The sequence below is a fragment of the Phoenix dactylifera genome, chromosome 15, assembly GCF_051530095.1.
Source record: "Phoenix dactylifera cultivar Ajwa chromosome 15, Ajwa_hap1_PhDact_Kaust_v1.1, whole genome shotgun sequence".
NCBI lineage: Eukaryota > Viridiplantae > Streptophyta > Magnoliopsida > Arecales > Arecaceae > Phoenix > Phoenix dactylifera.
The window spans coordinates 20,667,957-20,693,553 of NC_143204.1; the positions used below are offsets into that span (position 1 = coordinate 20,667,957).

General features: G+C 40.7%; 2 protein-coding genes and 1 pseudogene across 5 annotated transcripts; all 3 read right to left on the minus strand.

Annotated features, from left to right (window-relative positions):
• Positions 1-1,031: 1,031 nt before the first annotated feature.
• LOC103707895 (PLAT domain-containing protein 1-like) lies at positions 1,032-2,852 on the minus strand (annotated as a pseudogene). The gene is made up of 2 exons (XR_015973572.2): positions 1,921-2,852; positions 1,032-1,689 (listed from the first exon to the last, which is right to left on the minus strand). The product of XR_015973572.2 is annotated as a PLAT domain-containing protein 1-like (transcript).
• A 136-nt stretch (positions 2,853-2,988) lies between these two features.
• EMB2745 (Tetratricopeptide repeat (TPR)-like superfamily protein) lies at positions 2,989-10,280 on the minus strand. Of its 3 annotated transcripts, none has more exons than XM_008792709.4 (4): positions 7,823-10,280; positions 4,903-5,031; positions 4,535-4,780; positions 2,989-3,985 (listed from the first exon to the last, which is right to left on the minus strand). In XM_008792709.4, exon 1 carries the CDS (start codon positions 10,243-10,245, stop codon positions 8,014-8,016), a length of 2,232 nt encoding a protein of 743 aa, XP_008790931.3. In that variant the 5' UTR covers positions 10,246-10,280; the 3' UTR covers positions 2,989-3,985; positions 4,535-4,780; positions 4,903-5,031; positions 7,823-8,013. The 3 variants fall into 3 exon arrangements, with proteins under 3 accessions (XP_008790931.3, XP_088567721.1, XP_026660744.3); XM_088711595.1 differs by having other exon boundaries at positions 4,903-5,765; positions 5,891-10,280; XM_026804943.3 differs by having other exon boundaries at positions 8,022-10,272.
• A 6,525-nt stretch (positions 10,281-16,805) lies between these two features.
• Positions 16,806-19,579, minus strand: LOC103707894 (putative trehalose-phosphate phosphatase 6). Its single transcript, XM_008792596.4, has 11 exons — positions 19,147-19,579; positions 18,903-19,043; positions 18,727-18,798; positions 18,538-18,636; positions 18,372-18,425; positions 18,164-18,265; positions 17,971-18,048; positions 17,786-17,855; positions 17,543-17,613; positions 17,309-17,401; positions 16,806-17,172 (listed from the first exon to the last, which is right to left on the minus strand). Exons 1-11 carry the CDS (start codon positions 19,420-19,422, stop codon positions 17,104-17,106), a joined length of 1,125 nt encoding a protein of 374 aa, XP_008790818.1. The 5' UTR covers positions 19,423-19,579; the 3' UTR covers positions 16,806-17,103.
• Positions 19,580-25,597: the final 6,018 nt, after the last annotated feature.

Below are 25,597 nucleotides of genomic sequence, written 5' to 3' on the forward strand. Positions count from 1 at the left end.
GGACTGGTAGGTAGTACAGCAACTCGTCTTTGCATTCGATGAATCTAATCATTTTGCCTCCATTTTGGATCATATTGATGGAAATTGGCCCCATTGCATTCCCTAGCACAAGAGCATATGGGAAGTCACGGCCAGGCACTATAACAATCCAGACCTTAGGCCAATAACCGATATAGGATTAAATACACACTCGCACGGATCCTCACATGCTCTCACTGTTCAAGCCTCCATGAACCCATGCTGCAATATTTTCTAGTCCATAAATGCTATGGGCCTAGTTCGCTCTGATACCATTTGTAATAATCTAGGGTCATACCCAAAATGAATAACCGGAAGGTATTTTTAGGCTCCGCAGTCCTATATAAGTATCCAAAATCTAATATGAGACTAGATATATGCTCGCACGGATTCTCACAAGCACTATGTTGGGTTTGGAGGGTCATTAGAGTGCCATAGGTTGATCAGGTTTGTGCTTGTAAATTTAGAATCTATTTGTCATTGGGACATAGGTTAGGCCCACTGGGCTTATTGAGTCCATTCCATTATCAGACAGTTACAGAATCAAAGTTATGCTCTCTTTTTTCTTGGGTGATTTAAGTCCTGCAACTTGGCTGGATGCTGATTTCTAACACTCATATGTGATTCTTCTGCCAGTTTTGTTGAAGAATATATTGAGCCCGGAATAGGGCAGAATGGAGGAACTAAAAAAAGGTGTTAAAATGGTCGGATAATGAAGGATGTCTTTACTGCACCATTTTGCCGGAATACAAATTTATGCTATCTTGAAGGCACAGGTGGGTAAGATGTAGAGCTCTGGATATAGAGACGAGCATCTCTCTTTTTATCTCAGAAATATAAATATAAGGCAGGTCCGGTGCAATTCATGGTGCATCGTGGCATATCCAATATAGGTGATGTGGTAGATATCTTGGGCGGCCCAGATCATTCCTGGCTTTAAACATGACCGATCAACTAATCCTCGAACCCTATCCAACCCCATCCAACGGTCCGCATCACCAGAACGACAACCGTCGCACCAACGGCCCAGATCATCCCTCCAATTAGGAAAAAGAACAATTAAGACAGGAATCACCTCTTAGCCATTTATTTTATCAACCGGCCGGTAAGCAATAATTGACATAATTAAAACCATACAGAACCAGCAAAATGGAGGAGCTCGGCCAACAAAAACCCAGCGAAGGTCTCACGCCACGTGCGTCACATGCCGGCCCATCCGATCGGCGATCTTTGCCTCCTCCTCGGCATGGGAGCAGTAGTCGCGGGCGGCGTAGAGCTGATAGGGCGGAGCGTCGTTGGCGATCCATTGCTCGATGGTGAACAGTTGCTGGGCGCACCCCATGTGGGGACCGGTGGTCGTGACCTCCACGTAGTTGCAGTACCACCCGTGGTGGGATCCGGTGCCATCTGAGGTCAGATTTATCCAGCACGGCGGGGTCTCCAGGCACGGTCCCCGGCCGCTGAAGATGTCGAGGTTGCCCTCTCGAAGTAGTTGTGGCCGGCCTCCATGATGCCCCCCCAAGACTTGATGTCCGTGATGGCGAAGCCCGAGCCGTCGAATCCGGCAAGGGCGAGGCCGATCGCCGCGTTCGTGCCCCCCTTCCAGATGGAACCTGTTCTGATGTACACCGTATACACGCACTGGTTCTCATCATTTTCGCCGCTCACGGGCTGTTAACAAAGAGAAAAGAAAGTGTCAGGAGGGTGGGATAGCAAATGGATGGGAAAGGTTCGTTTGTTGCTAGTTGGATGGCCTTATTTGCCACGCATCACTTTAAAAAAAATTTGAAGAGCCAAGCGGATATTTTTTATTCTGCTTCTGATTTTGTTAGTTGTACTCATACATTATATCATGTCAGTACTTAAAAAAATAAAAAAAATAAAAAAAGAAAAGGGGCTTACTTTTATGGTGATGGGAGTGGTGGAATGGGAGATTATGGCTAAGGAGGAGATGAGGAGGAAGAGAAGGATGGCTCCCTCGTTCGCCATAGGGATCATCTTTGTAACTGGCTTTGGAGAGATGGGTGATGCGATGAAGCCGGGGGGATTAGGGGTGAGAATATATATAGAAAAGGAGGAGATGGAGTCAGTCTGCAGGTATTTAATGTACGATCATACAATTGCTTGTTTTTATTAATAAGGATTTTGAGCAGGAGAGCAGCTGCATAAACGTTCAACCCGTTTGATCAGATTCAACCCCCTTAAAATTTTTAATAAAATAATCAAATTCAGAACTGAATTTCTAACTCATTTTAATAAATTATCTGCATTTGGATTTAGAAATTTTTGATTTATCTTGTATTCGACCCAATCCATACTTAGTTCGACTTGATTCAATTGCCATCCCTAATTTTAGAAGGTTGGTTCTCCACTCCTCCTAAGGGTGAATATTTTAGGCTATCTTCCATCCAAGTATAGTAAGGAGTATTATTTACTTCCATCTACCAAGGCTTAGATATAAAAAGTTAACCTGGTGTTAATTGGCCATATTAGAATGAGATGATGCATGCATCTATATAATACCATCATAATCTCAAAATTATGTCATATAAGGCTAGCTGTTAAAATATTCATGTATACCTGTTTTTCAATTTCTTTATTAATGGTAGAGCTTTAATGCTTTTCCTTTTTTGGGTAAAGTATTTTTATTTGAACAGAGCCACACGTATCAGCAGTTAGAGCCATCCATGCTTCCTTTCTTTTGCATCTTAGATATCAAATACCAAGTATTTTTTAACCAGTACAACACATAATTCCAATGCAGAGTCCACATGGCCATAAGTGAGGTTTTGCATTTTGTCAACATTATATTTTAAAACACATTTTATCAAAGTTATTAGTTAAAGAAGAAGCAATGCGATCATCATACTAATCTTTTGTCTATACTTTTAACATAAATGATCTAATTTTATCAATGAGATGTTATATTCAAAAGAAAAAATAAAAGCAGATATGACGTGCACAAATATATGAATGTTTAAAAAAATTGATACATAATTTTCAAAACATCATATTCACCAGAATACATTATATGGCTAGGTGATACGCACTCAACGACTTCCTAATACATACTACAAGCTTCTTTAATACACAGCCAGCAGTGATCTAATACATATCTCCAGATAGATCAATACACAGTTTCTAAAATATACTTTTTACCAATATACACCATATAGCTAGATGATACACAACAAGCAAATTAATCATCTAGTAAGCCAATACACATCTTCAGATAAATCAATACACAGTTTCCAAAATATAGTGTTCATCACGCCGAGAAAGAAAGAGAATGTCGTGTGCAAGTAGATGCAAAGAGCCTAAAAAATAGAGAGATTTGAAGGAAAAGAAAGAAACTCGGAAAGCAGAAGAAAGATTTCACAGACAAGAGAGACAGCTTGACGAACAAGAGGATGGATAGAGAGGTTTGACGAGGAAGAAAGAGAATGCGGTGTGCAATTTTCTTTCCATCTTTGGGCTTTTTTTTTCAAATCATGAGACTAACAACTTTGTTAGAAGGTGGAGTTCCTCATTTTTGGTTTTTCTTTTAAATACGAATCAGGAGAAACATGGTAAAATACAAAGCCCACCCTATATTTTCTTCTCTAGTGCCTCCTCCATAGGATTTCCGTTCTTTATTCTAGCAAGACAGATATTAGGAATACTTTTGTCATGTAAAATCTCTTCTTTTTGTCATGAATGTTGAGCTCCACTGTCCACACAGGAATCCAACGCCTGAGATAGTGAGATGCCTTCTGATTTGAGTGGGACAGTACTCCCCCCATCACCAACTGTTGAATTCAGGTATGCGTCCGGGTTCAGCTCGCTAAGTGACGATCTCTTGTGCAACAGGTATCATCTGGGTGCTATCTGTCCCATGGTCGGCAATGGAGTAGGTCCTTTTGAATTGCCATTAAGAAGATTACAGGAGACTGGAGAGGATGCAGCTGCTTGACTCCAGGAGATGGTTCTAGAGGAAATAAAATTGTAAAAAAAAAAAAACAAAAGAAAGAAAGAAATAAAGGAGTGACACCCACTATGGATTGACCTCAGGATTAATTACAGATGGAGGATCCCAGCATTTTTAAATTGCTCTATATGACAAGATAAATAGTAAAGATCATATTCATAAAACTAACATGCATTTCAAACAACTCAAAAATGCAATATAAGTTAGTGTAATATCATGCAGAATATTTTCTAGTTACTAAGATCTACAAGTTTATGTGGCCAAATGGAGACTTAATTATTTATTGGTTCTTCACTGAATGACTAAAATTTGAAAAAGATGAGATAGCCATTATATCCTAATTGTATTTGTAACTGTTCATGCTTTCTATATGTAAAATTGAGGGTTCTGTTTGAGAACCCTGCCTCAAAAACCAAGGAATGAAGCAGTACCCTTCGTCAATCAGTTGCACCTAATATACCAGTTAGAGCCCAAAAACAATGTGCACAGAATTTGGAATACAACAAGCATACAACTATAATTTTCTTTGTGGATGTGGTAGTATATTACCTCGAGGACCCTGCCGCTTCAGTGGGAAGCTGGAATGCTTGTATTGAGTATCAATTTGATGTGACTGAAATCATCTTGCCCATGTAATCCGTAAGTTGCAACAATGTTTCACGTAATTTATTCAAGTTCATTTCATGCTGAACTTGCTTGCATGGCCACACATTTATGCCTTTCGAGATAAGTTGCTTGGCTACCAGCAACATCATAGCAGTTGCATCATTCCAATAATTCAACCCAGTGAGGTAGCTGTGTGTAGTAATAAACAGAGCAAAAATATTAGTTGTTCGTAAATAGTCTCATTATACCACATATTTCATTCATAACTTAAATATTAATCCAATGCAAAAAGCGTCAGTGGTGGCTACTACCTGAACTTAAAGATTTTGTAGCCCAACCCAGTAAACTTTCATCAAGGACCTCTGCACCTTGATGAGGTCCTCATAGGAAAGTGACAGTAAATGGAGCAGAGATTAGCAGCGGCCATCATCAGCACAGTTCTGCGCCATAACTTTATGTCAGTCTGATGGTCAAAGCATATGCTAACAGTTTATAAGAGCACAAGATTAGCAGCGAACCAGATTTTGTTGCAAGCACTTTATACATCAAAATTTTAAAATATTTACTCATCACATGAATCCAGAATCATTCTTTTAAGGTTGATCACCTTTCCATCCGGAAATATGATATCAGAAATTACAAAGTCAACCTCTGAAATGACAATGTCAACCAGCTCAGGTTTATTACAATCAGCATAGTTTTCTCCTATTATTAGAAAAATTGTAGGCCTTCTTTTGGTGAATATTTCCAGCTGATTGGCTGGAATTTATACAAGGATAAGAAAAACAAGCCTTACGGAGGACCACTGGTGAAGCTCGTACTTGGTCAATGATATTTTCTTAGAAAATAACCTAGGTTGTGACAATGTAGCATCTTCCTTGCTTTTGGAACTAGAACTACCTGTAAATGAGAATCAGCAAAATGGGAAAGGGCTTGAATTGAATCCAGTGTTCTGACAAATTGTAGTAGTGGGCAGGGGCGTAAATCAGCTGAACTTAAGCAAGCTTAGTTTAGCAATAAATATAGCCAGATTGAGTTCAGCTCATTTAATTTCGGGCCAGCTCAAGCTCTGACTCTCTAAGACTTGATAATCACCTCACTTAAGTAAGTGGCTCCAGGACTCCAGCATGGGGTTGATCACATGGTCTGAAGCCCAGGGCATGTCTCCATCCAGCTGCTTGGTGTCCAGAGCAATAGGAGAGAGAAAAGAGTGAGGGAGACATGGATCATCAAAGGAAGTAAACTCATGGAGATTGAGACTATGGAGAAAAGGAAGAATGGAAAACAGGATTGTCACACCTGTTGGCTCTTCAAAGGAGTTGCAGTGCCCTAATTGGGGCTCAAGAGATCAGATCTCCTGCCACCCATTGTCAGATTTTTGAGAGATTAGATGAAGAGAGACTGAAATTATTGGAAATGGGAGAGGGTTAGAGGGAAGAAATGCTGGCAGCTAGGCTTTTTCTTTTGAGAATGCAGCTTCGCTTTTGTCACTGTTCATCCATCTCATTGTCAAGCCTGAACCCTTTGATCTTATATCTAAGCGCTATCAAATAAGCTAGCAAATTAACATTGCAGCATCCAATGACTGCCATAAGATCTAGCCATCCGATAAGGTAAAATATTCATATAACCCATACTAGATGATAGGACAAGATTTGGCGGCGAGTTCCTGCCTTTAACATTAACGAAATGCAAAATTTTAAACAACTATTTATTGATTTAAAAGCAATGCATATCTTTGTCGTACCTGAATTGGAAAGCTAAAAAGTAAAAGAAGAAGAGATGCACACACATGCATATATAATAATAATAAAAGAATAGAAGTTCAAATAGCATATTTATCACCAAAAACTTATGCAATATATTTGAGACCTTTAGCATATATCTGTTGGACAATATTAATGAAGGAAATCAAAACTTCAATACAGTTTTGCTCTACTAATGGCAAGGCTGATTTAGTCATTTTTCAAATACAAACTGCAAAATGGTTCCACAGATAAATGCTGAATAACTTCAAATTGTTTCCCAATTATAAATGCCAAAATAATTATTTCTGAACTTCCTATCCAAAATCTGTCTAAAGTCATAGTATCCAACTTTACGTTGAAGACTAAAATATGCTGACTTGCAAAGTAATAAAGTCTATGTAATTAGTCAAATCCATTGCATAATATATAATGGACTCTAGAAGGATCCCATATGTTAAAAGCATATGACCAAAGCAAATCATCTGACTGTGATAGCAGAGGTGATTGATTATTCTCTGGATTCTGACAAACTATGTAGGCATTGTTGGCATCATGGAACTTCTTTGCAGAATTATATCTATGCTATGGTAGAAGGCACAAGTTGGGGTCAATGGGTTCGCTATTTTCTCTAATGATGAAAAATAATTAAATAACATGCTGAAACATTACTATATTTAAATTTTTTTTAATGGATATAATTTCAACAAACACTCCCCAATTCTTTTAAATCCAATAACTATAATCCATCCCCCGCCCTCCTGCCGCCGCCCAATCCCACAATTGTTTATTCTCTCCTTTCATGAAATCTAACAAGATCCTGCCACTCCTTCCCTGCTAGAAAAACAAAAGACTCACATAGTAGTATCTTTTCCCTAAAAAATAGATGATTTATATACTTGACAACACCATTAGATGTTATAGCATTGCATTTGTATCCACATCATGGTCTTGAACCATGAAAACAGATATACTCGACAATATCCATAGGTGTTCCAAGTTGTGCGTCTGAGCCATTATCACATATCTTAACCAATCAAACCAACAAAAGTGCAATTCCTAAGTTTCTATTATAATTTACTCAATATACAATTATCACCTGTATATCAGGACAAGCATAGTTCTAACCATGTCTGGAGTTATTTCTTATTGATGGGTTACAGCATGCGCTTTGGGCATAGCATGCAAACAAATTTAGAACAGCAGGGTACAATCCTCAACAGATATGCATGCATATTATAACACAAATTAAATCTAATGGCACATAGCACCACTCTTATTTTAGTAATATAAAGTATGCAGAAGCAAAGTGGGCCAAACTACTGAGGGATACACTTTTTGATCTATTTAATGTTCAAGTGCTAATGAATCAACTTTAAAATGCAAAGAAGTCATGGTAGCAATGCAACATCAAACAAAATAGCCTAAAATTAATGATTTGCATTTTAGGACATAGAGCTAAAAATGAAAAGTGCAAATTCAAAACCTGAGCCTGAGTTTTGGTAGCATTGGATAGAGAAAAAGACTGTCCTCAATCATTGCCCAAGAATGTGCCAGCTGAACCTTCATTTACGAATTCTAAAAGACACTTATTCAAACACCAAATTACAGATGACAGTGTCCTATGATTCTCCATTAGATCTAATTCTAGCCATCAAAAGAACCAAGTTCATCCTTTCACCCACCATTTGGCAGGAGTCCATCCTTGACCATCTCAGTCAGGGCATTGAACACGGCCTCCATGTTGCCATCCTGGTGATTAACTTCAACAAGTACCTTTGAAGTTTCGGCATCTGTAAGCATACAACTTCCCAATAGTTTCTGAATAACATGATTCATCTCCTCATCCATCCCCTCCTCAGAAAGACCTTTAATTAGTGAAATAGTGCTTATTGCATTAGGAACCAAACCAGCCAGCATCATTTCCTTATATAAGTCAAGTGCCTTCTGCACATTTCCTCCTCTACAGTGTCCATGAATCAAGACACTATAAACAACCTCATTAGGCTTCCACTTCCTCTCTAGTATTGATTCAAATACCTTATCGGCTTCATTCATCAAACCTTTCATACAAAAACCCTTTAAAAGGGAGACCACACTCTTGAATTCTCCCTTGTCACAACAATCCATCAGCACATCATATGCAATATTATCTGGAATAGACTCCTCATAATACAGCCTAAAAAGCAGCCTTTTTGCTTCCTTTGTACGAGCTATTTTTCTAAGGCCATTTATGAGCACATTATAGGTCACGACATCAGGAAGGATCCCTTTCTTTGTCATCTCATCATGAAGAAGAAGAGCTTTCTTTATATCTCCTTCTTTGCAATGGGCATCAATCAGTGTTGTGTACGTGAACTCATCAGGATGTAAACCCAAACTCAACATCTTCTCAACAAGCTCATGAGCATTGTCCAGTCTCCTTACCTCACAGAGACCCCTAATGAGCGAAGAGTATGTAATGGCATCAGGCAGCACACCCTTTGCAACCATCTCTCGATTCAACTGAAATGCCATCTCCAACTCCCCATTCTTGCAGTACCCACTTAGTAACGTACTATAAGTGACTACATCAGGCACCAACCCATTTCCCTCCATTTCTCGAATGATCTCCAAGGCTTCATCCATTCTTCCCAAAGTACAATATCCATTAATAAGAGCATTATAACTCACGACAGATGGCAAAATCCCACTTTCTTGCATCTCCTTCATGAGCAAGAGAGCATCATCCAAGAACCCCTTTTTAGCAAAACCATCAATCAAAGTTGTGAAAGTAATCTCATTAAGCTGAAGCCCTCTCTCCCTCATCTGTTTAGCAAACTCCATTGCTCTTGCCAAGTTGCCCGCCTTACACATCGCACTAATTAGAGAAGTATATGTCACGACGTTAGGTGCCACCCCTTTTTGAGCCATCTCGGCATGCAAGACGAGAGCTTTATGAACATCCCCTTTCCGGCAATACCCATTCACCAATGTGTTATAAGTAATAGCATCAGGAGAAAATCCCTCTCGCGCCATTTCATCGACCACCTTGCCCGTCTCCTTCACGCGGCCCTCCCGGCACAACCCATTGATAATCGTGTTATAAGTAACCGCATTTGGCTGCACTCCCTTTTCGTGCATTGTTTTCAGCAGCCCAAACGCATCGTCGGCCTTCCCCGACTTGCAGTGGCCATCAATGAGAGTATTGTACGTGACGACATTTGGCGAACACCCGGCGTGCTCCATCTCGGCGAGCAGAACTAGCCCCCGATCCAATTCGCTCCAAGAGCAAAACCCACGGATCAAAATGTTATAGGAGTAAACATTAAAGGATACCCCTGACCGCGTGATGTCGGCGAGGAACTCTTCGATGGTATTGCGTGGGGTCCGGCTGAAGCGGAACATGGCGTCAAGGATGGAGTTGTAGGAGAGGGTGGCGGGGGCAAAGCCGGCGCCTTTCGTGAGGGAGAGGGCGGACAGAGCATCGGGAACGCGGCCCAGAGAGGCGTAAGACTTGATGAGGAGGTCGAAGGCGGCGGAAGGGGAGGGTGAGGTGCGGAGGAAGGGGATGGCGGCGGCGACGGAGTGGACAACGGGGGGTGGGGGGAAGCGGGAGGCAAGGCGGCGGGCGAGGGACAGGGCGGAGGGCAAGAGGCGGAAGCGGGAGAGGAGAAGGAGGGCAAGGGATTGGGGGTGGAGGGATCCGGAGAAGAAGGGGAGAGGGGAGGCCCAGCGTAGGAAGGCGAGGGTGAGGGAGCGGTTGGGCTGGGCGAGGAGGAGGGCCTCGGCGGCGGCCTCCGGTGTGAAGGCAGCAGCGAGGGCATCGAGGCGGCGGCGGTACTTAAGGAGCGCGAGGGCTTTCTCGGCGAGGAGGCGGTGGTGGGCGGCAGCGGCGGAGGAGGACGGCGGGCGGGTGAGAGGCCGCATGGTGACATTAGAAGGGGACACCACCCACTCCCTCCGATGTAAACGTCGCTCCCCAACAGGGCCCAAAAATACGGACGTCCTCGTATGTTTTCTATGCGGCTTTTCTTCCGCATAGATATTTTATGAGGACACGTCACATATGAAAAATGTGAATTATATCTTAAATCTTGTCCATCCAACCTATTGAATATAAGCATAATGGAGGAATATGAAGTAAATTCTCCTCTTCACATGTAGGAAATGCTTTCAACCTAATATTGGGAATAACATGAAATTACACAAGTTAGATAATTGATCTTTATTAAAAGGCTGAAAAATGGTAATGGTTCCTTCAGTTTCGGGTTAAGGGCATAAAAATTTAGTTTCAAAAAAGCCTCAATGCCTCAACATTAGTATGATTTTCGAAATTTAGTTTGCAATACTGTATTTCATTTGTTAATTAAAGAAAAGAAAGAGTTTCAATGGGCATGGAAATCCACAGACTCTTAAAGAAAACTCAATGAAACTATAGTCGCATCAATTGAACTATAGTAGCATTAACTTTTAATGGCATGGATGGCCACAGACTTGTAAAGAAAACTCAATTAAACAATAGTAGCATTAAATTTCAATGGGCACGGAAATCTACAGACTTTAAAGAAAACTCAATAAAACTATAGCAGCATTATTGAGTGCATATATCAATCTTATAGAATCTTGAAGTTACTAGGTAAAAGAAATTAGGACGACAAGGTCGTGTAATAGGGTGATTTCAACAAGATGCAAAGGGAAATTTAAGCAAACAGCCCCTCCCCCACCAACTAGAAAAAAGGAAAAAGAAAAGGAAAGCGCAAAGGGAAACATCCATGCACGAATACAAACTTTTGTCCCATGACAACAAATATAGATGATAGATATTTGCAATCTGGTATACAAGTCCATAGTTAAGGGAATTCACCACTGCCATCATGAAAGGATTCTTTTAGACAAATGAATTGTCAACATTCATTTAGAAAAACATACCAATATATATATCCACAGGTGGAAATATAGATATCCAATGCACTACATGACTTAGATAATCTTAAAATGATCATGCAAGGTATATAAGCACTTATGGTGACAAATTCTAATGGACCAGGCGGTGTTGTGGACCACTAGGCCACATTTTAAAGCCCAGGCCAACATGACAATCTCCAAAAGATGGACCTAGAAATCTGGACTGGGAAATGGGCCAAGAGGGGGCCCAAACCCATCCATCTACTGTGTTATTTGTGGGGATCCCTTAAATGGGAGAAGCCTGGCCCAGATGTCCATGCTGCTATCACACCATGAGGCCTTTCGCACCACATGAATATTTACAGAATAAACTCCACCTCATAAGCTAAGGACACCCAATTAACAATGGCACATTGCCTCATGGGCATAAATGGGTATTCTGAGACATATTTAGGTTCCATCAGAAATACAAATCTGGTCAATAAATTCTTAAGGTTTTCTAATCTGCTTTCATTGAATCCTAACCGGATAACCTGTAAAATATACTTAAGGTCATTTTAGTTTACTCTTGATATAAATCAATATTAGATTTATAGTTCAGCTTAGATCAATAAAAAGGAAATTCGATTTTCAGTTTCAGAGTATATATCAACTTGTTTTTTTGTTTTTTCTAATTCTCTATTTTTGGTGTCCTTGCAGTGACCGATACTAATAAAAAATAGATGAATATTTATGTCATTTCCATGTTGAGATGCATGTTTATCTTTAAGAAATCTGGCTGACAATAAATTGGGACATTCGAACCTTCAGAGGATGTCCAAAATAAGTGATGCTTCAATAGATACCAGTCATAAATATAGAAATTGTTGCAGACCCACAAGTATCCCATGTTACTAGACAGCATAATGTCATTTAGATTTGGTGCAAGATCACCTTTTAGTTGTTTGTCTTTTAATCATAGTTGTGAAAGCAACATGTTACTGGACTGCATCTTTGTTATCACCTTGAGTTCAGATTATATTATAAATAACAACATTAAAGTTTGTGAAAAGCTAAGATATTGACAAACCAACAACACCATAATTTCCACCACCTAATTAAAAGATGCTACTTAACACAAGACATCTGAACTGCTTCCATGTGCTATTTAATTTAGTTGACAGGCACTCATCATTTGGATCGATATATCATTGATCTTCAGTTAACCTTGGAAAATCGGTAATTATATTGTTATTCATATAATTCATCCAATAAATGTAAGTGATATGGAATTCTTCTCCCTATGAAATTGGTTTTTCGCAAAGCCAAGTTTCCTCAAGTGCAAACCCTTAAAAGCTGATTATATCCCTGGTGCTATGAGTCTTCAATTTAAAGCATAAGGAAGAATTGTAGCGGGAGCATTAAATCACAAATTGGAAGCAAACACTTGAAATTTTGGCTCAAAAGGGAAGAATATACTTCTGCTGTTTTGAAGCTTCGAGTCTTAAACCTTTCTTTCAATGCAAATGATGTTCTCAGGCTCAAGCAAATCCGGCCTTCCAATGTTAAAGCATCATCATTTTTATCGGGAGCTGATAGAAGCAAGGTTTGAGCACTACTCGTTGATAAAATTCTATTTGGTAAAACCATAGCTTTAAAACTAATACTGATCTTTAAACTTCGGAGTCGTGAAATAACCAAAGCAGCCGAACTATGTTTATTATCACATTCACGAAAAAGTTTGTAGTAGTTAAATGACTGTTTCATGACTTCACCCCGGAAAATTCGAAGCACACTCTTTCAGGTGATATTGATCAGTGTAAAACCCTGGTTTTGTCATGCTTCAGATTCTACCACATCCCCATTTTTACAGTCTAGTCGATATGGTTGCATCAAAATGGATTCCATCTTCTCCTCTGGTTTACCAACAGTACAGTAAGTTCTCAACTCTAAACTTCTATGATACCATTAACGATCATATTTAGTCATAACTTAGCGGGCAAAGGGTTCCAAAATGACCTTTCATTCGCCTTTTCGAGCCTGTCATGGAGGAAGGAGAGCACCATCGTTCTCCCCCATCGGCTTTTATTCAGTTCCCATGGCAGAAGGGGGCGCCTCAGGGCACGTGTAGCCCCCTTGTGACAAGAACATGGAAGAACAAGGATGATCCCATTAACCAACACTGTAGAAAAGCTCAACCCAATCAGTGCTTCCCCCACTCCAGCCCTCACCAGATCCCCCTTTGTGCGGGGGGCCCGGTCCTGTAGCCATAGAAATGAGAGAATTCTGTAGAAAAGCTCAACCCAATCAGTGCTTCCCCCACTCCAGCCCTCACTACTAGATCCCCTTTGTGCGGGGGGCCCGGTCCTGTAGCCATAGAGACGAGAGAATTTTATCTGGCATGCTGACTCCACTCAACACGTGGACAGGAGTCCACTCTCTGCCAACTCTTTGCCATAATTACTATATGGTTGTCATTGTAGTTCTTGCACCCGACTCATCTTTTGGATTCAGTTCAGAACTGGCATGTGGATGATTGTATACCTGAAGGGCGACATGCATGAACTATGAAGGCTGGCTAATATTATACCGAAGATTCGAACGTAGCCGTATCTAAATCTTCTCGAAAGCACCTCCTTCCTTGGATTCCTCCTTCATTGCTCATTTATATAACTATCCGAATCTGCAGTTGCTTTTTGGTTAGCAATGCGTTTGATGAGTTGTTGGTTGCTTTCTTTTCCATCAATGTGATGGACACTTTGATGGATTGATGATTAGTAGAGGTTCTAGTGGGTGGTTGCCTTGGAAGAACCTCTCCCCACCAATAATGGGGGCCTCCCATGGCTTAGTTTATTTGAGCTTTGGCACCAATGATGAGTCAAATGGAGTGGGCACCATCTTTAACCATGTCAGAATTGCCTGGAGGCATGTTCCTTGTCCCCATTCGGAGACCAGGTGTGCTCAAAAGCATCAGGGCTGAAGTGGAATCCAACTCCTCTCCAACCATAGATTCTTTTGCACCTAGTGGGTGCCTCCTCTTTCATGCCCTACCTAAAAGTATCTCCCAAGCCCCCACCCATTATTACCAAAACAAAAAGAAATTCAACAGATGGTGCTGAGATTCCACTCCCTCTTTCTAGGTGGGGCTGACTGAGATCCAAGGTGGCCAAAGGTGTGGGAAATGAACCTATGTTTTAGTGAAATGGTGCTTATGTAATCCTCTCTCCCTAAGGACAATAATTCAAGCTTACAGATCCTCTCTTTGGTGTGCTATCACGTTCGTGTGCCCTCTGCGGTTGCCCATGTCCCTTGGTTCAAGATCAATGTCTTCCTCCACGACTTTTGGCGTAAAATATCCCATATATTAATGTTTTCTCCTGCACCCTATAATGGTTGCAGTCCGTATTCTATACGAGAGGACTTTTTCTAACTCATTTGAGTTGGGGATCTCAAGGGAATCTCAATAATATAAGAGCAGCTCTTGATGATTTCTTTCATCCTGGCCTGGGCAGCACAGGATGAATGGGGTTTGTGTGGACGAGAGGGAGCAAAGAAGACAGCATTATTGACTCAAAGCTCCATCAATTTAATGCATCAATAGTACAGTGGCATCTAATGAATCCTGAAATAGTACGTGGATGCAACTTATTATATTGCGACTTCATGTAGGTGGTACTAAATCTCTTTTCTTTCAACCTGAGATTTGAAAGCACAAAACATGACCAGAATCTTGGGGCAAGGCTAGGATGCAGCCATCATGCACAAAGCCAGGTTTCCCTGCACGAAACTGCTCTATTATGTGGCGCCTAAAGAATAGACTTTTAAAACATGGCATCAGAAGCAACCATGACAGCTTACAATGCACAAGGACTTGGCACCTCATCACCAAGACTGAAGAGTCTCTCTGATTCCTTAATTGGTTAAAAGGAACATTGAATCCTTCAGAGCGGCCCAATTCTTTGGAGCTAAATGAAGTTGTGTGAGGGTCAAACCGAGATAGCTAGCTAGTTGGATACTAGCTGGACACCCAAGAAAGGACATGAGACCTCTCTGGCGTTGTCACATTTATCCACCAGGGTCCCAACCTGCCTGGCGGCTCTATCTCAATCCTGTTGTGATTGCTTTATGGGAAGGATGTTGTGGCTGCAGGTAGACTTGATAGAGATGATAAGGTATTCCATTTAGAACGCTGCGGTTGGTGGGCGTTTTCGACTTCGAAGCATCGTTGATTGAGATTGAAAATGGCCATGCCGATCTGATCGAATTCATAAGGTAGAACGACGAAGTCCTCATCCGTCTTCATATAATTAGTGCACGATTACAAGGCTACGTAAGCTGCTAAGCTTAAAGAGCAAATGAGATGATTGTATCAAATTTGGAAAGCCTTAATTCAGTAGGGGATACTTTTCTGATAATGGTGCATTCTCTTGGTTTTGAAGAGCAGCAGCATATGATTGTTGATTGACGGAAAAGGCTCATCTGTATGATTGGGGCATATGCCATTTTTTGAGCTAACTCCTGATTTTCTTCATCATAAAGGTGAAAGAATGAAAATTATGGGACCACTTGAAAAGTTATTTATCTATGACAAGTGACTATTCCCTACTTCTATACCTACCTAGAATGCGTTGGCCGAATATTTGAACCCTTTAAATCAATAGAGTCTAAACTTGAATCGTTAACACTAGTACATCATGATCAGCACGAACAGTCAGCCAACAAGTAGATGCGGGAAGCAAACAATGTCAGATTTTGAGACCTATGTCATTCAGATATTACGGATGCATGATCGAAATAAGTTCGAGTTCAAGGACAATCTACAATGGAATCCTGGCTGATTTAGCCATTGCTGTGCACAGGGCCTGTAAAGCAAAAGCTAAGGTTGGTTAGGAATTTGAGTTTCCTTGTCTTCCTTTTATCTGTCATTTAGCTGAATAATCTAATATGGCACGCGTCAAATCATTTACTCACTCTTTAACTTGTCTGAACTTAAATTGCCATTTGACGAGTCAGATGAGGATCCATGGAACATCTAAAAGCAAGCCATCAAACCACCATCTCAACCAAAGTCGATGCTTCATTTGTTGATAGATTTAGATATGGAAAGTTTAAGCCGAAACAGGCATGCCAAAATCGATCCCTGGACCACTAGAAAGTGTTTGGAGTTCGATACCTACATTGAACTCAAAATAGGTGTCCTCATATTAAGATACATGGCTCCATAAAATAACTTTTCTTCCCAAAGACCAAAAAGTACATCTAACTAAACAATGAACATAATACCGGTGATAACATGCATCTGCATGGGATTAGCGATAACGTGCATTTAAATATAAAGGCTGATGTACTTATATAGTTATATGTCACTCAGCCAGTAAGTTTGATTAAAGAAGACAGAGAGACCTGTCTGTTTGCAGTGAAAATAAATCGAATGAATACTGCTTAACCAACTTCATGTATGTTCTCAAGAATCATATCATTCGTAATCGTACGGACTCCTTAAACTTTTGTGGAAATGATAGTGTGACTCCAGATCCCATTTCCATTCAGATCTCAAGTAAAGATCATCCAAAAGCCAGAGATGGGGTAACACTCCACAAATGTTATAGAAGGAAAATAATCGCTATTTCTTCTTTTCCCATTGTACATCGAACTAATTACAAGGTTTTAGCTTCTTGTGTAAGGGCAGGAAAGCTAATTTTTCATTGCTTCCAACTTCCAAGCCCACGAAAAGACCCAAAAAAGAGGGGAAAGAAAGAGTAGGCTAAAGTACAAAAGGTTACATTTTGCGGATTTTTTTCTTCTTCCTGAACAAGGGAATATGTAGCTCCCCAATTTCATAGAATCCCACAAGTCCAAGTTTTTTTTTCACAGGAGTGGTGGGACACCTTCTTATCCTATTTACACCATTGGCCCAGGTTTCAAAGAGAGGCGCTTCCACTCCACTAGGCGAAGTAAAAAGTCCATGACCTATAAAAGCATTCAAGGAATCAATCATATTAGCAACTTGACACCGAACACAAACACATGAGAAAACTACTTGAGTGTAGCCATCTAAGTCGTCCTAGAGGTGAAAGAATGGAAAGCAGCGGCCATCAGCACTTGCCTCAGAGGGCTCTCGGAGAGAGTAAGAGGCATTTGTCTCCTTCGGAAGCTTGGAAACAAGGATACCAAAGCCTTGTCCCCTATCACGCAAGACCTAGTACACGAGTGCAAAACATATATCATGCTGTTAGTAACACTAGCTAAGGAACTTAAACAAGCAAAGACAGTGCCATCTACAAAAATTTATAGTATCAAATGAATGTTATCCTCTTTAAACAAGAATTATATGAGATACCTTGAAAGCGTCTTCATCGGTGCGATCATCTCCGATGTACACAGGCAACACGTCATTGCAGTCGGCAAATCCTAGAGAGAAACAAGATTATTAAAATAGGTGGCTCCAATCAAAGGCCAAGGAACTGAGGAAGAGCAACAAAATTGGTGGGTTTTGCTTAATATATAGTATGATCGACAAACCAAACTAATGAAAGGGATGTGACGTAATGTGTGTGTGTGTGTTTAGCGGTTTTCAGCTTACCAAGAGACTCCAACAAGAACTCCAAGGCCTTCCCTTTATCCCATTTAATAGTTGGTTTAATCTCCAAGACCTAATGGTCAAGAAGCCGCAAAATCTAAGTCACACTCATGTTATAAAGAACAATAAAAGAGTATGCTCTACAAAGAAATGGCGGCCAATAGAGTTGAACCAGACCAAGGTCACACCTTTCTTCCATGGGTGAGCCGCAATCTGGGGTACTCCTTGAGCACAGACATCACCTCCTCAGCCAATCCACTCCAACTCTGCATAAAGTTAATTTAAAAGTATTATGGATTAATTAATTAAAGAAGATATATTTTTTTACCAAATATGGCAAAAGAATAGGAGGGGGGGCTCAAATATTATATGACTTGTGACCTTTTCATCTACACATCTGAAGTGGACAGACACACAGAACTTGTTATTCTCCACCTTGGCACCAGGGACGGATTTGGTTTTCTCCAACAAAGCCTTATAAACCTAAAAGACATAATAATACATAAAGATCCTTTCATCCAGATATAAATCATAGACTGCTGCTGCTCCAGGCTAGGCTTGCTACAGAGACTTAGAAGGAGAAACCAACCTCATCTATCATGGGCAGGAATTCACTAGCTGGTTGAAACAGAACTGCCTTGGCCTGAACCGCACAAAATGAGACAGAAATAGATCAAAATATGAGAAAAACTCTGAGAAAGGGATGTGACGGACTCGCTATTTCTGATTTTATGAGAAGGAAGGAGAGTGCCAACCTTAGCTTTTTTATATCTGGGGCCCCTGGCGGGGCCTTTGATGTCCATGCCATGGCTGCCAGCGTAGTACAACTCTGCTAGCCCCACGAAGCTATACACCTTAAAAAAAAAGAAAAGAAAAGAGTTAGAAAAAGAGGAAGATAGAAGAAAAGGCCAAGCTTTTGGATGGCGGGGGGGATGGGAATGTACCTTGTCTCGGCACCGCCCGCTGACGATAGCGGTGGGGAAGAACCTCGCGGCGTCCCTCACAGCAGCTCTCATCTAATTCCCACGAGCAAACACAGATCAAAATCACATCTTTAACCATACAATGGAATCAACTGGTGGATTGGACCACGAAAACAGAGGAAAACAGAGCAACTCACCGCGTCGGACATGAAGGCGGAGTCCGGATCGTCGACGATGGGAGAGAGCGTCCCATCGTAGTCCAAGAACATCACAATCTGCTTCCCTTTAGAAGCGCTAATGATTTGTTCAAATTTGCTCAGAGCCGAAGGATGCCGCATCTGATCACCAAAAGGATAACCCAATCCACCATGGTTAGCGCACATCAAAATCGAATCTTTGATTGAAGAAAAAAAAAAGAGAAGCAAGGAGAATATAACTCACAATCCAGGTGGCGTATTCGTCCTGGGCGCCGACGGAGGGGGCGGCCACGAGGGCGGCGGCCGCCTTGGAGTGGGTGGGGGAGGAGGCCTTCATGGACTCCACCCACGTATTGGTCCTCCTCCCGCCGAGGTCTAGCTGGGAGGGATACTTCTTCCTGAGCGCAAACCCGCCTCCTCCCCTTATCGGCGGTGGGTAGGGGAATAGCGGCGGCGGGTTGGCCACGGCCGCCACCGATATGGCCATGGCCTCCGGCATCACCACATTCTGCTTCGTCATGACGAGCCCTCCGAGCTCGAGACACTCTAGTGGCGGACGGCGAGGAGGAATCGGTGGAGAAAACGGGGGAAAAGACACGATTTTTCGCGTCGAGAGGCGGAGGTTCGGCGCGCGGGGGGGCGGGGGTTCAGGAGGTTAGAGCGGTTGGGGAGCTGGCGAGGGAGAAGGGGAAGCGATCGAAGGGGGGGATTTATAACGGATGGAACCCACAAGGAGACGAAGATCGTGGACTCGGCGGTGGCCCACGCGAGAGGCCGCACGCCACTGGCCCTCACGTGGGCCCCAGGGGGTTTCAGGCGATGAATGGACCCATCCGCCGTCCTCTTCATCGTGGGTCCTCGCCAACCGCCAGCTGGCCCTGCTGCACGTGCCAAGCCTCGTGGGCCCCACGTGAGAGTTCCCATCCCTTAACCGCGTAGCCACCCACGGATTCGTCGCAATAATTTTTCCCAAAAAAAAAAAAAAATCACTAACTAATAGCCGATATTGGGTTCGGTTTGGTTCTGCGCTCTCCCCCCTTTACCCAACCGAATTATTTTATTTTATCGGCACTTTTTTGGGCTTCTTCTAGTGAAAGTATATGACGTGGTCCTGGGTCGCTGAGTTTGACGCCCCTGGGAAGCTCTGGAAACAAGCAGCTCCAAGCGGAAGCACAAAATCAGCTGCCCTTTTTTTTCACTAGTTTATTTTATATATATTAACATAATTGACATCATTTTATAATATGTTTTTTATTAACATTATTCCATATCAATCTATATTATTTTTTATTAATATTATTTTATTAGAATAATTTTAAGAGTTACATAACAACTTGTATCAATTAGTAATATTTTTTATTATTAGTGTGATTCTATATTAGCTTATATTATTTTTTTATTGAGTTTGCATAAAGTATATAAAACTTTAAAATGTACCAAATATGATGAAAAAGAAAAAAAAAATTTCCTATGATAATATTATAACAATATAGCTTTATAAACAAATATGGTTTGGTTGTTGAATAACTAGCTAGATAGCGGAGTTCTTTAACTCATGGATGAAAACTTATATGGGATGATGGTGGGATCGATCGATTTCTTTAATCAACAAATTGAGTACACGTGTATGGACATTAATCCATGAACAGTTAGCAGATCAGTTATTGCAAGAATTAAAGAGGATCTAGACTCAAATAATCAACTGTCAAGTTTCTAGAATGCTTGAGGAGTCGGTTTCTTATCAATTTTTTATATCTATAGAGTTACTTTAGCTCATAAATAGGTTGTATGACCGTGACTAACCCGATATAAATTATTTATATTTCGTAATTTTTAATCTGTCCATCTCTCTGACTTTACAAACCTCTAGAGCCCAGATACACAAGCAGAATTCCTAAACAATCTCATGAAATTTGACTGTTCAAGTAGAAAAAGTTACCTATGCTTGTTGTTACTTATGTCGCTGGTGTCCGATTGTTTAGTTTAAATCAAAAAAAATTAAGCATGTATTTAATTTAAGTGCTGTGATAGTAAATTTAACTACAGATTTAACACACCATCAAGGTTGAGCTTGAATTCAGGCAACTAGTCGAAAAAAAGTAAGCGATCATGAGCAAGAATAATTATAGCTTAATGCATGAATCACTAAACTAGGCTTCAAAGAATCACTTGCTAAGCTTCCAACGAGGTAGAACTCCATAAATGAACGAGTCCATTGCAGGTGAGCTTTCCGCACAAAGCCTAAAGCTTGAGCGTTGTATTCGCGTGCAATGAACTGAAAGCAATGTCGAGGACCCCCCCCCCCTGTGAATCTAAAAACACACGTAAGCTAACGTTTTTTCAACTGACAAGTTCCACCGTACGTATGGACGTTGATGTGATGAAGCATAACCCATATGTCAACCAGTAAGAGGGTGAGGATTTTGACATTTTTAGAGGTGAGTAAGTGAGGCATTTCTTTTCATATAAATATTTAACTTCCTAGGAATCAGAGACCCCAAGGTCACAATCCACCATTGCAATCCCTACATATGGATGTTGATATATATATAACTCACGTCCCTTAATGAGTAGCTAAAGTCATATGAGAGCTCCTCTTAGAAAAAGAAAAAATCGCGTTAATTATGCGTTAAAAACGTAGTGGTCCAACTTCCAAAAGAAAGCAAAAATTAGAGGGGCAGCCATGACTGTACAACATGCTCACAGTGCAGTGGCTTGGACTTTTGATGATGTTGCTCATCAGTGGCAGCCCTCCATAAGAATTCTATCTCTTCTTGAAAAGGACTGAATGAAGCCATATAGATGTTGTTGAAATGCATATCTTGTGTGTCCTATTTTTCACAAGAGTGATCAAATTACCACTTATCCTCAACGAGAGACCGAAGCATTAATGTATCATCTAAATGAAGCTATTTGTAAATTAAAGAGTAATACTACGGGGCCTAAATTTAATTTTTTTTGGAAGAAAAAAAGAAAGAAAAGCTTTTTCACTACTCCTACTCGTGACAGATGTTTGGTTTAGTTGTAGGACACGGTGTGCTTGTGATAAAAAGAACATGGTAGGCCACCTCTTTTTTTCTTTTGAGTCGAGGTCGGTCTTTGTAACATTTTTCTAAAATAAATTGCTGTAAAGGGGTTGTCCGCAAAGGCCAAAACCAACTTCTCAGCTTCTGTACTTTCGTGTCTCGCTGAAAAGGCCTTGGGCGGTGCAAAGAACCCGGACTAAAAAACTCCATTCTTCTGACGCGTGTTCTCTTGGTCTCTAGCTCCAGAAAGACCCCAATGGAGCCACCTGTCTAAACGTTTGGACCTTTGGGTTTCCCGAGCTATCACCCAAGCTCTTGGCAATCTCCTGACACGTCGTTCTGACTTGGTTCTGAACCTACCCCATTTCCGGCGCTCTTCTCTCATTTTACTACTATCCCTTTAGGAAACACCACGAGCTTCTCTAAGTACCAACTCCAAGTCATTGTGCTCCGTTTCTACTTTCCAGTGTTGTTATGACTTGGAGTTGGTGTGGTCTTTTAACGTAAAGAGAGGGAGACGGGACAAGTCAGCTTTATGCACCTCCTCTTTTTCATCTCCTCTACAAGCCCCAGTGAATGGAAAGAAAAGGCTGCGATCTGCTCCACTTCCTCTGTGATGGCCTCTTGCTTTTGCTTTCAATGCCATCAATCTATATCTAGCTCTGGCTATCTGTCTATTTGCAGTGGCGGACTTGTGGATGAATATAGATCTGGCTGGATATCTGTCTATATGCAGTGGAACGTGCCAATGACTTGATTTCGCATGGTTAGGTATCTCAAGATCTTGGCAAATGAAGTGTGTGTATATAAGCATAGAATTTGTGTGGGCAATTAAAAAAATGTGCCTGGAGTGGTTGATAATATAATAATCCATTCTTGAAAATGGTACGCTGTCGAAGAAAAGTCAGTAGTCATTGACTTAGAAGAGAACCATGATGAATAACAAAGTGTCTACATTAAGCATTTGTCTAAGTACGACTCACTTACACATGATACACGTAGCGACTTCATGCTGCTATTTTAAACTTATTAAACTTATTTCTATGCATGCTTAACATGACTCGAGCGTATGGCACGTGTCTAAGTACAAGCAAACAGTCAACTGCTACTTTTTCCCCCCGCCCGACAATCAACAGAACATGTGTCGTAGGCTGGAACAGTGCATGCAAGTGTCATAGTTTCAAATGATTGTAGTGCAATGCGTGCAGTAATATCTTATATATACTAAGCTTTCCGACATCTGCTCGTAAATTAGCGCCAAACTGCAACTTGAGAAAGAAGCAAACTCTCAAAGTGGGATGCATGTAATTCTTAACTAATTCCGAATCAACGACGCAGGCTTGTCACTTATGTAGTTATGTTCATGGCCATGCTAATTGTCAACAAGTTTGATCCCGTCTTCTACTTTAGACTACAAGCTCTTGGGCACGGATTCTCCTCGAAAAACATGAAGGGCATCGTTCGAGAAACAGCGCATGAGATTCTAAGAATATATTTCTATAATTCTTTGTCACCACCTTAGTCAATCACATGTCTCAGTTTTCTATATTTACAGTTTTTTCACCTAATCTTTAATCTAAAACAAGATTATTATTATTATTTGTTTGTCAAAACCGATTGTCCGACGTCGGCCATGGAAGATGAGTGAAAAGCAAGCGTTATCGCTAAACCCGTTGATTACGACTCGGTTGATGAGCCGCGGCCTTTAAAGTCGACGCTACTGCTTCCGCTAGTCCTGCGGATCATTGTAGCACCTAATTCCCGTCCCGCTTTTCGTCACGCCATTGGTTGCATGTATTCACCAAGCAATCTTACCGTTCCGCGGGGTCAACGGAACGGGACAGGGTGGCAAGAAGCGTCTTCCCAGTTTCCCAGGTGGGGGGTGACCGTGGGGCGACGTGGTGCGATATCATTGGGTTTGTCGGCCTCGACCGATTAGTGGGTCTGTTCGGACTTGTGTCAAATTCTTGACCGTTGGATCAAGAGAGAGTGGAACCTCAGCCGTTGAGGGATAGTGGAGGATGTGGGTCCCACGGTGGTCCAGCTTTCGGGTGGCCATTGGGTGCAAGAATGTAATGGGGCCCACAAGATGTCGGATTTGGGAGGGATCACGGTCTGGGTGCGGCCCGGTCTCAGCTATCTAAGTGGAGGTCGGCCACAACCGATTTAACTGCCGGAATGATGGCTGATGGTTCGCAATCATCCGAGTCATGATTTGCTTCCTTTTTCTTTGTTTTTTTTGGTGGCCCAAGACTAGAGACGTGTTGGGTTGTCCTTTAAGGGTTTTTTTTTTTTTTTTGTTAACTTGTCCTTTAGTTCATGACTAAGATGGAGAGGAGTGGTCAATTTTTCCTGACAACCAGAACCAAGAGTATTCGGTGACAGAATTAAGGCAATCAGACAGAAGGGAAAAATATATACCATTCCACCCCTCAAATGTAACCCATTTATGCAAAATTTACAATCAAATTCCTTATCTTAGACAATTGTGCTTTAGAAATCCAAAAGACCTTGTAATATTGACAGAATCTCTCCAGAAGAACCTAATAAATTAGCAAACAAATAAGAAAATATAACCATAGTAGGAGAACGTACCATCATTTTAGAAGGGAAAAATGAAATTTGAAAACATATTTCAATTAATGCAAAGTAAAAGTGAAAATAATGGCTGATATTTGCATTATAACAATTCATTGTAACATGAAATAATGAGAAATAAAAAAAATAATGAACATCATTTTTTTATTTTATAACCATTATAAATGTCGTAATGTCGTTATCTAAAATTAGGATTTTCCACATGAATACCCTCTTAAATATCAAATTTTGCATGAACACCCTTCCATAATTGATATTTGCATGCATACTCTCATAAAATATTTGTTTTGCTATTCTACTATTTTTTATCCTTATTTTTGCATATATATCCGCGCCATCTAATGCCGTTAAAAAATTAACAGTTTCAAATTAAAATAACTAAAATATTCTTAATGGATAGATACGCAAAAAGAAATATTAATAAGACGATCATGATGGAGGACAAAAAAGTAATTTTAAATTTTTTGTTTTAAATTAAAATAATATAGTTTTTATTAATGGTGTTAGAAAAATCGTTATATTGAAATTATTTGTGCAAATATAGTATTTTATTAGGCTATATAAATAAATATAAATTTAAAAAGTCTTCATGCAAATTTGAATTTTTAGAAGGATATTTATGAAAGGAAAAAAACTCTTAAAACCCTTAAAACTATCTTGTATTCCGGTTTCAAAGTTCATTAAAAATGAATTAGTCTTTTTTATGACAGCTAGAGTTAAAATGGACTCGAGTTGACTGAGAGCAAGTTTGTGTCGGCCATAGTCAAAGGAGATCTGGTCGATTAAGCAAAGACACGATAGACCTAAAGGAAACCAAGTCGCTTTACCAAGAACACTAGGCCCATCTTTCTTGACCGTCAATCATTGAGCTGCAACCACAACTAATTTGGCCTCACCATCACCCTCTAGTGCTCTTCTTCATTCAAACAATCTGTGGCCCAAGAAAAATAAAACAAACAAACAAATAGAAAGAAAGGAAAAAAATAAGGTTCCATCTTCCCCTCTTCCACTCTTTTCCTAGATTTTTTTAAAAAAAATTTATTTCCATTACTTGTTGTATAAAATATAATT